Raw genomic sequence first — 17789 nt, forward strand, 5'->3', positions numbered from 1 at the left:
TTATTATTATTATTATAGATATTCAATCCAAATATTTACCTTTACAATGTACATACATGTCATATTATAATTATATGTGTTCAGTGTACATATGAATATCCACTATTCTATATAGCACGCATTTAGAAATACTAAAAAAAATCTATTTTCGTTTTGTGCCTTTTTATTTTCTTGGTTTTTGTAAAAAATAATCGCAACCACGCTCAACGCGGTTTTTATAAATAATTGTTTTTTCAGTACGGGTTGAAATTGAAATGAATATGATACGAAAACGTAGCATGGTGTAATTCTGGCGTAGTCACCTTCCCAAATATAGGTTTTGAATAAATTCCTTGAACCTTATTAGCTCAAATTTGTTTGGTAATGTTATTTTCGTTATGGAAAATAAATAGACCACACAAATTTACACATTTTAGAAATTAAACACTACTGTTTTCGAGCATTATTATTATCCGCCATCGGGTGTTAAGGTCAAACCGCATTGTGGCGACGCGGCACTGCGCGGCGCGTCGCGGCAACACAAAATATTATTTTCACTGTTTATGATGAAACCAATTGTACTAGAGCTGCGCTGCACTGCGCGGCGCGACGCGGCAGAGTTGTCTCCGGAATAATATTTTGTCGCGCCGTTACGCGATGCACAGCGCCGCGGAAGCCCGCGTGGTATAGTGCGCTACACGTCACAGTGCGTCACTAGTCAATCTAAATGTTTTATCCGATTTTTTTTTGCGTTAACCTTACCGTCTACAATAATTCATAGAACTTTTCTTCCGACATTCTGAAGTAGGTAAGCATGAAATCTCTCGGGGTAATCTCTCGGGGTAAGCATGAAATCTCCCCTTTAAAATGTGGTTTTGTCCGTGTCCGGGCGGATGAAGAGAGTCTGAAATAGAACCAGAACCCTTTATTTATTTATTTAGTTTTTGTTATTTGTATTTATTAGTTTCGTTCATAAATTTACAAGGTAACTTAAATTCACTGACTATATATGATACTATAAAACAAATATACCTAAAATTTTCGGTCTGACCTTTTGAGTAAATTTAGCAAAAATATTATTTCCCTGTCTATACTCAGCATCGTATAGGGCTCTGCATTGATACTCCGATGGCAGCATATCTGGATCATTTATGCTTCAGGTGCCAGTCTAGGATCAATAAAATATTGCGGTGTACGGCCACCTTTAAAACCAATACTACACGTTCACCTCGCTAGGAATCAAACCTAAGACCTCAAACGTGGTAGGCCAAGCGCCAACCGCTACACTACGAGGCGGACTTACCTCCACCCTTTTTCAGGATTTTTACCCGAGAGTAGCCATCGAGTCATAAACACTGGTTACTTTTCACTCACAGAACTGGATTCTTCATCCGCCTAGACACAGCATGGCAAACATATACATATTTAATTAGTAGGTATACTACGATAAGATGAAGGTAGACAAAGACACGCGCGAATGTTACTCGTAGATCAAATGTTAAGAACAATTACATAGTGGGTGGCATTTACATCGAAGTTTCTTAATTTTACCATGACAATTATTCTCATGAAGCGAATGAGTCGTATTTATAAGTATTTGTTTAAGTTGTGCATTGAAAACTGGTCATTTTACTCTATTTCAATCAACTGATTACTCGAGGCATTAATAATTTTAATTCTTCATCAACTGATATGAATCTTCATTTGTTTTGCTGTTTTGGTGTATTGTTTAATACATAGGTACACTAATACAAAATTACAGCAATTTAATTACTCGGCGCTCCTCATTGGCTGAGTTACCACTCCCTTTTATTTATCAACCCATTCTACCCTAACTTATGTCGACATATCCTCCAAACACAATACACCGCGATTGTAAACTATATTTTCTTTTTTGTTCATAATTGTTGCCATAGTCAAATGAAGAGATACATTCGCAGTTTTATTTGTCGGTAAACGCTTATGGTCTTTTAAATAAAATAATATTATTCATAATAAACTCAGTTGCTGTTTTTCTATTTGTGTTATACATAATCACGCTTATTTATTGCAATACTTTTATTAGCATAAAGGTTAATCAATTAAACATAGTTATTTTTAAGTTCTATAAAAACGTTTTTTTTTTGTTACTAATAATTCCCTTCACCAGGAGTATATTAAATGGACATTACCTTCGTTCGCTTTTTATTTTATTATTCATAATACATAGATCTGTTGGCTATCAATAAAATTCAATTAATTTTATGATCGTATAATTTAATTGCCTTCTATTTTTAATCAGATTGACTAAGTAGGTATGTGCGCTACGCGTAAGTGATCCGTATTGTAATGCAAGAAACATTCTATTTTTTTATTTATAACAAATAAAAATACAGTAATACAATTAAATGTATTTTTTTACATTTATCAAATACATATATTTACATTAACGTTTCCCATTACGTAAAAAAAATAAACAATTCTTGTGTACATAATGGGGAGTGACGTCTTACAATAGTTTATTTTATTTTAATTAATAATATTTTTAGGACAACATATACAAATTACAAAAAAAATATAAACGATGTTTTTAATCAGTGTTACATAAAGAAGAATTATAGGTGTAACTTTTCACTCCTTTCTTAAATATATTGTATTCCTGACTGTACTTTTTATTATCTTTGTTCATTTCATTAAAGAAAAATATTCCTATGTAAGTATAATGATGTTGTGCAGTAGTTGTTTTTGATTTAGGAATTAAGATATTACCACCTGTTCTAGGTCGCGTACTTACGTTTTGTGACCTAGAAATACTACTATTTATTTTATCTTTATGTATTTGAAGCAAACAATTCTTTTTATATAGAAATTTTATATCTAAAACTTTATTGTGCTTATTCCTGGAATAAGGAATTTAGATATCACTAGACTAATGGAAAACAATAATTTAATTAGACGTTTACCGGATCACGCTGATAAACGCCTATATCATTGTAATACCCTAACCAATTTATGAGTAGACAGATGGAAGAGTGCCAAATAAACCATCTCTTACTGCTTTCGAATTACCTACTAGTGCTCGCGTTTAATAGAATATGTTATTATTTATTATCTGTGTACTGAATCTGTTGAATATTGTAGTTTTCCGCATTTATGAACTGAAATCCGCCCTTCGACTCGGGGTGTTGTCCGGGCACCCCGTCCTCGCTCCAAGTCGCATCAAGCAATACTATGAACTATGAACTTGTCCAGTCCTTGCGATATGAAGACATCGAGAGTTGCAGCCAGAATGTGAAGAAACATCTTCCTATTTGAATACATTTAAAGTTAGTAAAACAGCTATGTATTTAGGCTGAATAAGTTGATTTATTTAACGTCGTGAATTATGAATGTATTTACATCAATTACTGCATTTACGGAAGTGAATACATTCTGGCTCAATAGTCGAGTTGTATAATAATCAGACATAGTATGCATTAGACATCATCCATCAACATTCGTGAGTATATTTTGAACACTTCCTATTTAAACTACTTGGCACACGCGTACTTCCCTTGTGCAGTAATTTCTAAAATAAGAATCGGGAAATCGGAAACGCACCATACTCTGATTCTGCGTCGAATGAATTATGCTAAAATTGAGCCCGAGGGATGACTATCCAGTTATTTAAGGTCAGATTTGTATTACTATTCGCGAATATTGCGTCTTCGAGTGAGTTTGTTTTGACTTTGGCGGTCACTCAACTATTTTCACGCCTTTTCCTTGGCGAACTTTTTTATTGTTAACATCTGCGACGCATTAGTACGGCGCGGCGCGGCGTCACATCGCGTGGATTATAAACATCATTTCTCTCCTATAAATATATATAACCGCTTTTAAAATAATGGTAATGCATTTATTATTGAAATAAAATAAATAGATCGAGAAAGTTCATTGTAGGATTTCTCCTATATATGATAATGGCAGTATAGGTAATGTAATTTTTTTTTTTATATTTAAAATGATTCGCATTCCTAAATTGCTTTTTTCTAATTTAGTTTAAAAATAGGTACTTGACTTGTCATTTATTCTTAAACTTAAATGTTCCACTATAAATTAGGCCATTAGTAATGTGCTAATTTATAAAATACTTATTTATTATTCGGCACTAATGTTAGAAGTACTTGAAGCTTAACCAAATGCTCGCAAACGTTCGTAATGAGTGGTGAGTAATCATTTTTGAAAATGTATTGAATCGTTTATTAAGTAGTTAAGATAATATTCTAAGAATTATGTAGGTAGCAATAAAAATAAATTACCTTTATGCACATATTTGAATAAACTGTAATGAGGCTCCATTAGTCGGGAACTCTGCCATTTGAGCACGTTTTTTCCAAAGACCATAATATAATTGTTTTTCAGAAGTTTTTGTTTTTTTTTTAAATCACACTAGCATCATTTAATTATTAATTTTAAAACTTAACTTATTGTAATTTAATTGTTAAAACATTTATATTTATATACAATAGCATTTTATTCTGCCATTTCCATCTTTACAACTTTATTTATTTGTTTTTTTATATAAAAAGAAAAATTTGCGTTTTTATCATATACCCAAATAAAATTTCGTATTAATCGTATTTATTCATGTTTCATTTTCTTACCATCCAATTTAAATTTCAGTTACGTTGTAAATAAATTAATCAGTTTCTATCATAATTTCCCATTCTTACACGACCTAGCTCAGGGTTCCGGAAAGACGACAAAGTCGTTACTCGAAAATTATACCCATAAATATTTCGTTATATCTGTTTATTACTTGATTTCGTAATTATCATCTAAAATATCACTTTATTTGAATCAATGCCGTGTGTATGTACGATTATACTGTCTAGAATACACTCAAATTATTATTAGATATAGTTAGTAACAGATACCTTGTACCTCATAGCGTTTTTAGACATATTTATTTACATTCAAAATATTACGTTTTTCCACACTGGAATAGCCCCTATGGGAAGATTATTATTGTTATATCGTATGGAGAAAGGTAGGTACACAAAACATATCGTATCCGTGACCTGTAGGTATTTACAAATTCTGGACAGTTCGAGTCCACCAATTAAATATTTAATCAGGTACGTTATTTTATTGTACTATCCCATATAACATTTTTGTTTTGGTTCCTGAACTGTTTCGCGCGTATCTTTTATTACATTACATTTCACCCATCAGTTTGTAATGGCCAAATATTTTGCATGTATTTTCCTAGTAAATTTCAAGGCACGTGACCCGCTGTGTCGCATTTTCCCGTTCGTGGGATGTAAACAATAATATTTATTGCGCTACGACCAACTGCGCTGCCATATCGTAAATATTGTAAATAATTCCTCGCGGACCCAAAATCACCGCCCGTCTCAGAGTCAAAGGCGACAAATTCTTCGCTTGTCACTTCAAGTGCGGCTGCGTTTTGTGTGCTGTGTGTTGTGTGTCGTGTCCGCGAATACGGACCGAGGCGAGGTGTTCTGAGTGAGATCGTCTGCTTCCGCAGCGGTAAGCCGTGAGCCGCCTCCTCTCCCCCTGACGAGCGCCGAGCGCCGCACTGAATTTCAGTTCATACATAACCTGCGTCAAGTTCGAAGCTTTCGTTTTGTTCCGATAAGTTCGCGATTCTCTTGTTTACAAACATTTCGGTACTTCTTGTGTTTGTTTGGATTTTAAAATCAAACCACTGACGTTTCCGTGGATTATTTGTGCGTCTTATAATTATTGATAAATACTTTTCTTCGATGTGAATTGTAAGTTATTTTACTTTGATTTAGTGGTTATTTTACTGAAATTTATTATGGATTAATGATGTAAATGTTTTGTGTTTTTAAAACAATGAATTCATCGCTATATATACCTACCTATATTAAGTGACACTATTCAAACATAGAATTACATAAACATTGGGTACAATTAAATATATCAATTATAAAAATAACAATGAATTGAATAGGCGCGTAGATTTTCAATAAATTACATAATAATTTTAGCGTGTAAACGAGGTAAAATTTAACAAACATTTTATTAATTTATTTTAATAATTCCCAAGTAAAGTTGCTTCGTGCTCAAGCCTGTTGTAGACAAATAACCGATTAATTAGTTTATTCGCTGATGTTTGAAATTGTTTAGTTCTTTTTTCCATTTTACCTGCCTTTGTCTCGGGGAATGTTATCTATACAAATAGTTAGGTTATCAGTGGTTAGCATTTGTTTCCCACCGTGTTGAATACAACAATACTTGAGAAGCATTCCTTATACTACTATTCACAAAATATTTTATTTATTTATTATGAACCGCCAAATGAATATATATTGTAGAAATAATGTTATACTAGCAGGCAACAGTCGACTTTCGCCGACTTTTTAAAAAAAAAATTATATGGGAGTTGCATTATTTTTTACCTTGCTTATAATATACAAGGTTCATATTTCAAAAAGAGGATTTTTCTGCTATTATATTTACTTCAATTTACTTTATTTTGGCTAAACTGTTGGGAACATGAAGGATATTCTAATGTGGGCCAATCGGTAACTTCTCAGCATTTGCTCATATGTAGAGGAAACCACTTAAAACTTTTCAGGAGAAGCCGGCCTGTCGCCAGTTGTCAACAGGCCTTCCGTTCCACTAGAAGAGTGTTCGGCATTTTGTTCCCTACTTTGGTTTATTTTACCAATTGCCTGCACTATATTGATCATGTATGGTACTTCCTCTCGTGTGAGTTTTTTATTACCTATCACCGATGGGATGTCGCAACGATCTTCACCCAGGCTTCTGCATCGCGCCACCAGCTGTTGTCTTTGATAGCTGAAAAAGGGGCAATGCATCAACAGGTGAGGGACATCTTGGGGAGTTTTATCGTCGCATAGGCAGCTGTCGATCTCGGAGAGCTTGAAGCGATGCAGGTAGCTCATGAACCCACCATAGCCCGTGAGAATCTGGGTGAGCCCGTAGCCAGCTTTCTGCATTCTCCTGAAATCAAAGGCATGGAAAATTGTAGGGAAAAACATTTTAGTAATACTTCCGGTTACTTCACTCAATAACGATCGTTCCAGAGTTGAAGGGTCCTGCTTCTCATTTTCCCTTTGGTAAAGCTGAGCGGGAAATCGTCGAAATCGAGGGTTGTCTTCTCGAGTGTAGCTTCTCGAGCCTTTACATCAGTCTTTTCGTTGCCAAGGATTCCGCAATATCCCCGTATCCAGCCACGTCCACGATGTACACGTCCTGGTGTCTGATGTCACAATAGGGTTGACTGGGTTCGGTCAGTTATTGCGTGGACGCCAGATTTGCAATCGGTCGGGATGGTTATTTTCTTCCATCTGTTTGGTGGCTTCTCTAATCCCCGATTGTAACGCGCTGGGGTATTCGGCCCTTCGGGTCTTAGTTGATTAATTAGTATCTCGGGCACTGTGAAATTTCACCCGTTGGGGAAATTAAATTAACGGACAAACAAAAAAGTTACGCTGCATCTGATGTTTTGTGTCTCCACAGAATAAGGAAAAAGCTAGATTCAACTCTCTTCCACAACTTGGTTCCCATTTTCTAATAGTGGGTTATTTATGGCCCCTAAAATTAAAATATATTTATGTAAATCATAATAACATAAATTTATCTTTTTAAAAAAAATAACAAAAAGAATATCACTCAGAATAATGCTAACAAAACCACATAAAATTTACAGATATAATATATTCAATATTCCAGCGGCCTTCGTGGTGTAGTGGTTAAGACGCATGACTCACGCATGGTAGGTTCCGGGTTCGATTCCCGGTGAGAACACAAAAATTAAATATTTTTCTCAAACCTGAGTGAACTGTGCTGTAAATCAAATTGCGAAAAAACTACTGAATTTCACCGAAATTCTACCGATCATTAAACATTTCCGTTTTTTAGATATATTTTTTTTTTACTCTTTATTCGTCCCCAAAATAGGCAATCCACTTATAAATGAATAAACCAAATACTCATTTTTTCCATTTGCTCAGAAAGCTACTTTTTCTGCCATCTGTTTATTTTTAATTATAATTATTTTATTTTTTAATATTACACCACAACATGTCAGGAGGCCCAATTACAATGGTGAATTACAACACAGAATACCCAGGCTTGAGTAAAATCATATTTTGAATATTTGTATTCTCACCGGGAATCAAATCCGGAACCTTCCGTGCGTGCGTCAAGGGTCTTAACCACTACACCGCGGAGACCACCTATTATGTGATTTATATTATGCTTTTATATATTATTATGAATACTTCTTATCCTTCGGTCGTACATACCATTATTTTCAAAGCTAATTAATTAAAATGATATAATTTCTCTTTATAATTATTTCATAGTTTGATGAAATGACAGCAGATCACTTATAATAATAGTATTTATTGTGATCTCGCTCATTTAGAACAAATAATTAAAACATACATTTCCGCACTTACTAATTCACTATTTCTGCTCATTTATTACCCTATTTCGTAATTTTGAACAAATAATTAACCACAGTTCACAGAAAACAAACCTCATAAACAAACAAACACAAAGTTAACTTCGATTTTATAACCTCAACATATTTGACGTTTTCTCGAACCAGTTTGGTGATGAAAGAGAGAGATAACGTTTTACAAAACAATTAAGAACGCATGTGTATTCCCTTTCCAAACGACGCATGTCTTCTGCTATCGCTGACCTATTCAACATGGATGGCTTTAAGAAAAAATCATAGGGTGGGTTCATCAATAATTATAATTTTTGTATTATTTCAATTATCAATTGGCAAGTAAACACACGAAATAGTACACCATGAGATGAACTAATCTCCACTCGATTTCTTTTAGCAAATTTTTTACCCGCGAGTAGAAACTAAATAAATAAAACCAAAAAAGAAAATAATAAATAAGTATCCACCCACCCTGATTTTACCGGACCGACTGGATTGGCGCGATGCGTGTAAAACAGGCCCGTACACGCAGACTCAATCAATAATTTTAAGACGATTAATATTATGCATATACGCAACTACTATGGGGAGCAGGATATCAAAATGACATAAACAGACTACAAAGACAACAAAATAAAATATTAAAGTTAGTATATGACCTTCCCTATTTAACTGCAACTAGAGAACTTTTTAAACAAACTAAGCAATTTAATATAACTGAACTCTTTCAACTAGAATCATTAAAATTTATCCATAAATTAGCCACTAATGTAATTGTAGACGAAAAACTAAAACTTGTAAAAAATTGTAGTCAACATGGACATAATACGAGAATATCAGACAAACACCATATACAACTTTCTAAAACAAGACAAGGACAATCAAGACTAATGAACCAGGGACTGAAATTATACAATAAACTACCAGACAAAATTAAACAAAGACTCAGACAAACTTTTCAAAATATGTAAAAAATATTATTTTGAACAACAGGGTATAAATGAAAAATGTATATATTATTTTATGTAAAATGAATGTAATAATCCGTAAGGGTTTATAAATCAATTTTCAAATAAAAAATATTTATCGCTTTCGGTACAGGCTTGCTAAGTAAAAGAGATGCATATAATATAATGCACTTAGTTCAAATTTAATAACAATATATCGAAATAATGCTACTTTATTTTATTGTAAATGCTTTACCAGAAATACTAGTTTTTTGGTTTATCGGTTTATTTAGAATGGCATATTTTTGCTTATTAAATAAATCAATGTACGCATTAAGTCAATTGCATTTTTTGAATAATCCATTGGTAAATCTCTATTTGATTTCGCCAAATATATTAATTTGAAAAATTATATATTATCATAGCTAGACATTTTATTTTAGTTGTTTGTTTAAGTTTTCTAATTCATACCAATACCGGTCAATGCTTGTATTGTATTGTTGAATTTAAATTGTGTATGTTATTTTGTAGTAGGTACCCAATTCTATGGTAAAAGCTTTCGTGACAGCTTAAGAATTTTTAATGTCGTTCTGGCAGTATTTATTCTGAATGCTTTCCACATACCTGTCTTCGTTTTGATACTACCTATGTCGATTGGTATGGATTATGGATACAACGCCCAAAACTATAAAACCTTTTTCTTCTGAGATCAAAAAATAGAAGAGTTCGATTTAATTAATTTATTTTTAATTGTTTTATAATAACGTTTTTTTCTGGGTAGGCACAGTTATAAAAGAGCAGATGAAAGCTTTTTTTTTAACGGAAATATATAATAGTTATTGTTGGTTCTGTGAAGTCACGTGATACTTTCAAAGTTAGCATGTCGTTTATATTAGAGCAAAAAATAATAATACCTCGTGGTGGAAGTTTAAAGAAACGTAGAACGTTTACCGATATTGTATGTAAATGTGCTACTTACCTACCTATCTATAAATTATTTAAAAGTAAAGAATTATTCTAATTTAAAAAAATACTTCTCTCTTCTCTTAGTGCCCTGTCAGGTATCCCCAACGTTGGCAATCCGCCTGGCAAAAGTATCTCTATCCTGTGCTGCCCGGAAAATCTGCTCCACAGTCCCGAGCCAGTCCAGTCTCGTATATTTCGCAGCCAGGACATCTGTCTTTTTCCAGCCCCTCTGTGACCGTCAATCTTGCCTTTTAAAATTAAATGAAGCAAGTGGTACTTTTCTTCACGATTATATGCCCTAGATACGAAATTTTACGAACTTTTATGGTGGTTAAGAGTTCTCTGTTCGTTCTAGCTCGACTTAAGACGTATGAGTTTGTTATCAGGTCTGTCCAAGATATATTAAGCATTCTGCGATGCAACCACATCTCAAAAGCCTCCAGCTTGTTTGTGTTCACCTTCAGAGTCCAAGTCTCATAGCCATACAACAATACAGACCACACATAACATTTTACCAATCTTTGCCTTTTTTAAAGTTGAGATTAGCATTACAGAATAGGGATTTCATTTTATGAAAAACAGCTCTTGCCGTCTCAATTCTGCATTCAATTTCTATATCTGGGTCGAGGGTCTCTGTTAGAATGCTGCCAAGGTACTTAAACTTGTCCACCTTTTCAATGTCACTACCCTTTAATTTGAGAGAAAATGTGGAGTAATCAAGTCGGCCAAATGTTATCTAATTTGTTTTTCCAACATTAATTGTTATTATACAACTCCATTGATCTTCAGGCCTCTTTCATTGTTGTTCAGCGCTTTCTTAAAAACATAGCCAGAATACAAGTTTAAAAGCAAGGGGGACAGGATACAACCTTGTCGCACTCCCCGCTGAATGGGTATTGCATCTGATATTTCGTTTCCGCGTCTGATTTCAGCTGTTTGGTACCAGTATAGGTTTTGAATAAACATTTGATCTTTGTTGTCTATATTACACTCCCTCAACATTTACATCAAATTAGAATGTTTTACCCTGTCAAATGCTTTCTCATAATCTATGAAACATGCGAAAATCTCTTTTCTCTGATCACGGCACTTCTGCAGCAAAACATTAATAGCTAATGAAGCCTCTCTTGTAACGAAGGCATTTCTAAAGCCAAACTGCATATCGTCCAGGTCCTGTTTGCATTTATTCCGAATCTTCGCATGTATAGGAACGATATCAGTATATGACTCGTCAGACTTATTTGTCTGCAGTCACTGCAATTTTTTGGGTGCTGCTTTTTGGTCAGTGTCACAAAAGTAGATCTCACCAGTCTTGGGGGATAACCCCTGTTTACAAAGTACTTGTGGAATCTAAAAAGCAAATAATTGTGAATAATTTAAAATGATTATTCGTTATCATCAATATTCACGAAATAAATTGTTTTAATAAATAATATTTAAGTAGATTAAACATGTTTTAGTGATACTGCAACTAGTTCCAATTCCTAATGGCCTTTTTATCATTAATAATTGATACATTTAATTAATCATAATGCAGTTGTAATATTAGGGCTCATGGTTCTCATACATTTTCAACATACTCTAAACCGTAAAACAGCCTTTTTGTGGTGGAATCGACCCTTTAAAAAATATTCGTTAGTTTGTCATCTTATTTGAAAGTTAAATACGATTTACAGCTTCCAAATCAGATCGTATTAATGAATTGCAATTTTTCTCGTGGTTTTCTGTATTAATACTGTGTATTCAATACTTCTGGCTTTTTGTACATTTTAATAACATTCTTTTATTATTTTGTTTGCATAAATAATATCAGTATTGTATTCAGGAATATGTGTTAAGAATACTGCATGTACGTCATCATTATATGCATTCGTTTTAATTACAATCCTAATCTCAGTACATATTAATATTTTATTTATAACTTTTATTAAATAATTTACTGCTTAACTATAATGGAATTCTTTTAACTATCAAAATGAGAATTTTGTAATGTAATTAAATAAGTTACTCGCATTCACTTGTAATCATTATTTTTTTTAAATATATTTCGTCATCATTCCCTTTCCGGGCACTGCATTGGTACAACAATCGCAGTGTATCTTGATCATTTTCGTTACACGGCGGTAAGATGATCAATCTTACATTTAGGTACCAATCCGGGGACTATGAAATATTCTAGTGTAAAAACACCATTTTAAATAAACATTTCATGTCAACCATGTCGGGAATCGAACCCGAGACCTCTTACATGGTAGGCAAACGCGCTGACCACTACACCACGAGGCCGACGACAGTCAATATATTTACGCAATTTTATTATAGCGGAATTATTCATTTTCATGGCCGTCGGGCCATGAAAATAAGTCGTTATTAGAAAATTCCCTGTTAAGTCGGGACTCTTCTATACTAAAATCAATACATATTCAAATATTATGATTCATCAACATACGGTTTATATTTTGAATTTGTCATCTATGAATTATGTACAATGTTCATGTGGATTAAGTGCGTTTTTCTAAAAGAATTTATTATTATATCATCTATGATTTTTTTACTTAACCGGTTAATACTATTGATTATTGTTGCATTATTTCATATAATTCTAAAATACGGTATTCTTTATTTTATAAAAAGACACGCTAATGATATGAGACGAGATTTTATAGAAGAAACTTGCGTGTGTATTAGCTATTATTGCGTTTAAAAAAATATATTATTTATGATATATTTATAATAATATAGTTAACTTACCCTGGGTTGCTTTTTACTTTTCATTTTTAAATGCTTTATGGATTTATACCAACATATATTATGTTGTGTATGTTTTGACTCGATTTTGTCCAGAACGTATAAAACATAGTATATTAAACAGAATCTGACGCAATATTCCCCGAAAATATCTAAATATGTTTCATATTCGCATTATTATTTTTTATGTCGGCGATCTCATTCTAGTTGTTTTTTCGTGTAGCTCCGGGACCGGGATAAGTCCATTCTGCCATTCTGACTTCTCGTATCGTTACTAACGCTGACCAACTTACTCCCACGAAAAGTATTACTCTGCAAATAGAATGGCAAACGTTCTGCCGCTAAAGTGGGGATCTTTATCTAAAGACGTTTTCGACTTCAGTTGGTTCTGTTTGGAAATTAATTTATAATCCATAGCGGAGTCGACTATATTTAAATGTATAAATTAATTCATGTATGCGATATTACTGCGATATTTGTTTTTTGTTTCGAGTTTTTTCACTTAAAAATTTTAACCAGCTAAAATGTTCCTTTTTCCTAGGGCGCTTTCGTGACCCGTTTTCACAAATTGGTTTATTTTTGCTGGGCTTCTTTTGACGTAATTACTTTACGTTCCTCCTAAAGTATTTTATTTTTTATATTTCACGTTTACTCTTTTGTATTTAGTTTGAAAACATTATGAATGTTTTTTAACCCCCTTTTTTATTGCGAATTGTCTGTTTAGTCGAGGCTTTCGTGGCATGTTAAAACGAAGCAAATGAAAGTATAATAATAATGATGTAATTTTATTTAAAGGCCTATGAATGATGTTTCTTTTGTGTGTATCCTTCGTATCTTTAATCTGATTATTGCCTTTCGGTTCCAGTTGGGAGTGTGCTCACTGGCGACATTGATGGAGTTCAGGTTGGACAGCGGCGAGTACTGCCAGGCACAGCACAAATAGAGCGGCAGAAGCCGCCGCCCGCCGCCACCCGCCGCCGCCTTCGGCCACATGACGCCCGCTCACACCCGCCCAGCCCACCTAGCGCCTAGTGCCAAATCGTTAAGGTAACTAATGCCGTTTTCGTCCTTCTTCCCTCCGCATCCTCGACTAAACCCACAGCGCTTTATGGAGATACGATCCATTTCTCCTTAGCAAAGTAATAAATATATTGTCACATGACCCCCTGTTTACATAGTTGAAGTATTTTGAAATGTGTATAGAGCCAGCCCGGTGGAAGATTTCCTCTGTAAATTAAAGGGCTAGATTGCAACACACCTTGCAATTACAAAATATATTGCGCAGACGCGGACGGTTGGAATTATAAAATTCATAAAAAAACATTTTAATTGCAAACTGATAGCACGTTTTGGTTACGTATTAAGAGTAATTATACTATTTCACATTCTTTAATGCTATATTTTAATGTAATACACAGTTTAAACAGTGATATTAATTTCTGTTATAATTCGTTTAAATAATATTATAGTTAAAATTTTGTCAAAGAACTGCTTGTACACAGTGACTAATTTTCCAAATAAATCAGTATAATTTGGAGTCCGTGCAAACACAAATTGAAGGATTTGTTGAATTAACCCATCCGGGATTCGTGACTTTATATAATGCTCGTCTGTCATTAAATCTAAAAATATTCCATAGTATAAATTTAGTCTATTTTATAATATATTTTATGGTTTCGATGTTAAATGTGTAACTATGAAAGTGATCACGAAATTCGCAAATTCAATTCTCAGAAAACATTTTACGATCTTTTCTTCTTTGAACTTTGGTAGTCGTCGTAATAAATAATGAATTTTATTTTCAATTCAGTAATGTACTCCATACCCTTTTTACGAAGAAATAGTTTATTGTTTTCATTCTACTATAAATATTATACCCGTTCATTATAAAACGAATTGCGTGGTAATTGCCATTCCGGTTAAATTACTAAACTTACATTAGTATACAATTAAATACATATTTAACGTGTGCTGTGCATTCGATACCCAAATAATAACAGTCCTAATCATAAAAAAAATCTGAATCGTTTTTAAGAACCTGCCGGAAGTCTTCGTAAGTGGTTACGTTTATTTTGACGATATATATTTTAATAATAGTTCTGGTAAATTTTTGTTAATTATTTTTGCGGAAAAATGTTACTACCCAGAACCTGTCTTCAGGATTCGAATATTTCATTTTGCTAATCAGGAAGCTCGCGTAAAGTCGTATGGAATGTACTCTAATGAGGAAGTTTATTGTTTAAAAAAAAAAATAATAGACAATTAAACCAAGTCAAAAAAAAATTGTGTATCATATTATCAGCTCTATGATTTTTTTTAAAGTTTTTTATTTCTGAAATTACTCCGCGTTTGACGCCTCAAGTTTTCTTCCGCTTCTCGGTCAGTTCTGCCGATTGGTCCGTGGACTTACCGCAAACCGGAAATTTTTCACAACTCTCTTATCATCGGTTGATTCATATGAACTAGTGACGTCGTTCCAGGTAGTTCGTTTTTATTAAAATATTTTTTTCATACATTTTCAAGAAACTGTCGTACAATTTAATCCTCTTATTTTTACCGCGCGCAAGAAACCATTTTTTATATCCAATTTTAAGTAGGGTTGAACTTCCTCATTGCAACTTCCTATTTTAAGTTTTTAATGTATTTTTTTACGGCGTTCAGACTTTGTTTGAAGCGAAAGAAGAAAGGGACGAGAGGGCACAGTTAATGTAGCGACATTACAATATTGTCGGTTCGTAATAATTCCTCCTCTTTGGGAAGTTGATGCTCTTTTGCAGTCAACAAAGGCGTCACACAACTGTCAGTCACCAGAGTGACCTTGGCACAGAGCGCATGATGCATTGGCACTGGATGGTCTTTTCGTAACGTGACATCTCATAAACTTGTCAGATCGGAAATCAGAATAGAAATCTGTCATCCAAACATCATTAATACTTCTACCGGTAACTAGGAAGGCGTTTTTTCGGAGTTTGCGCTTTCCGTTTACAATAAGCGATCGTCTTGAATTTCCTGCCGTTGAAAAATTGATCGGACGTTATCGTGAAAATTATTACTATCGAAATCGCTCGCAAAATAAAACGTCGTGTTTTTGAAAATAAAATGGTAACTTACCTGGTTTAATGATTATATTATGAGTCAAGTAATTAAGTGATATTCCACGAAGCAACAAAATGAATGGTTTGCAGGTTTTCCCCTTTATCCAGTGCATTGTCTAATCGAGTGTTTGTTTTCAGTTACCTTTCGGGATCGGGAGCACCGACCACGCCGAACCATATCGTTACAATTAGTGGCTACTTTTAAGTTATTTAACACAATTATATGAGGAATTTAAAAAAAAGTTTCAATAACTTGGGGAAACAATCGTGACTTTACAAAGTGGCTTAAATATTATTTACCCTCCGGAAGAGCAGAACATCCATGTTTCCAATGTGATTGGCTATTTCCCTCACATTCTTTGTGCTAATCTCCGTGATTCTAGTTTCTTTTTTTACTTTTCTACCGCAGTGATATAATTTTCGTGTCGACTCTCTACTACGCGACAGTTTTCGTTCGAGTGGACAGTGTCATTTTTGAGTTTAATAACTAAAGCATTTTAAAAAACTAAAGTATACAACTGAAGACTGACCAGATCATACCTCCTTTTCTAAAGTAAAACCATAAACATTGTGAGTCTATTAGCTTCTCAAGATAGTTTGGCTTCCGGTGTTAAATAACAGTGCGAGTGATATTTTAGTTGAATAGTGTGAAGTACCAAGCTCCAACATGAGGCAGAAGGATATCAGACCTGCTCCGGCACTCATCGAGTTCAAGGGAATGAAATTCCTGATCACAGATCGTCCATCCGACCACACCATAAACACCTACATAGAGGTAACTGTTTGATTTAATTATATTTATATATTTGGTCTGTAAAATTATTTTATTCGTTGTGGTCCTGTGGCTAGTGTCGCGAACTCGAACCCCACTGTCACTCAACTCGGTCCCCATTGCAATATTACAATAGTGAGTTGTTTATATGCAACTCGTTGAAAATAACCCCAAAATTTAAATATTTGGCTAAATCATCATATTTCTTTTTTTATTTTAAATAAGAATGAATTAAAATTATTATTATTGAAAATGAAAACTTGAGTTTGTTTGAAATATTCAACAACAACAACAAACCATCACGCCGTTTCCCCGTAAGGGTAGGCAGAGAGGATAGAACGCCACATCACTCTATCTTTGCATACATATTTTGCTTCTTCTACATTCATACATCTTCTCATGCACGCGCGCCGATTATTCCGACTTTTGACATGTCCATCTTTAAGTATTTGTTGGATTTGGTCATGCCATGTCTTTCTCGGTCTACCTCTATTTCTGCATCTATCAACATTCGCATTGTAAATATTCTTAGCCGTTCTTCCGCTGTTCATTCATTCTACATGTCCAAACCAGCGCAGAGCTTCTTTCTTGATTTTGTCGATAATGCTTGTCTCAGCCTTACATAAGGTACGGATCTCAACATTTGTGCATCTATCGTGCATAGTTTTACCACACATTCGCCTGAGAGATCGCATTTCGACAGCATTCAGCCCTACTTTCATCCCTGTTTTTCCAAGTCCATACTTCGCTCCCATACATCAGGGTCGGGATCAGGACTCCGTTGTGAACTGCTAATTTTGCCTCTTGCGACAAACATTTATTTGGCAAGGTTGATTTAAGTGATC

At 33.9% G+C, this 17789-nt stretch overlaps 1 protein-coding gene across 3 annotated transcripts in view; it reads left to right on the forward strand.

Annotated features, from left to right (window-relative positions):
• PRL-1 (protein-tyrosine phosphatase 4A family member PRL-1) overlaps positions 1–17789 on the forward strand; it is a 117570-nt gene that overhangs the window by 90185 nt on the left and 9596 nt on the right. For 2 of the 3 annotated variants that reach the window (XM_088228869.1, XM_088228870.1), the window contains 2 exons: positions 13943–14124; positions 16311–16947. In XM_088228869.1, coding sequence (XP_088084995.1) covers positions 16840–16947 — 108 coding nt within the window. In that variant the 5' untranslated portion in view covers positions 13943–14124; positions 16311–16839. Of the gene's footprint in view, positions 1–5416; positions 5736–13942; positions 14125–16310; positions 16948–17789 lie in introns of those variants that run through there. The other variant, XM_088228871.1, reaches the window with a different exon arrangement.

This window comes from Micrasema longulum, unplaced genomic scaffold (genome assembly GCF_059751315.1).
Source record: "Micrasema longulum isolate JH-2025_06_02 unplaced genomic scaffold, ASM5975131v1 h1tg000611l, whole genome shotgun sequence".
Classification (NCBI taxonomy): Eukaryota; Metazoa; Arthropoda; class Insecta; order Trichoptera; family Brachycentridae; genus Micrasema; species Micrasema longulum.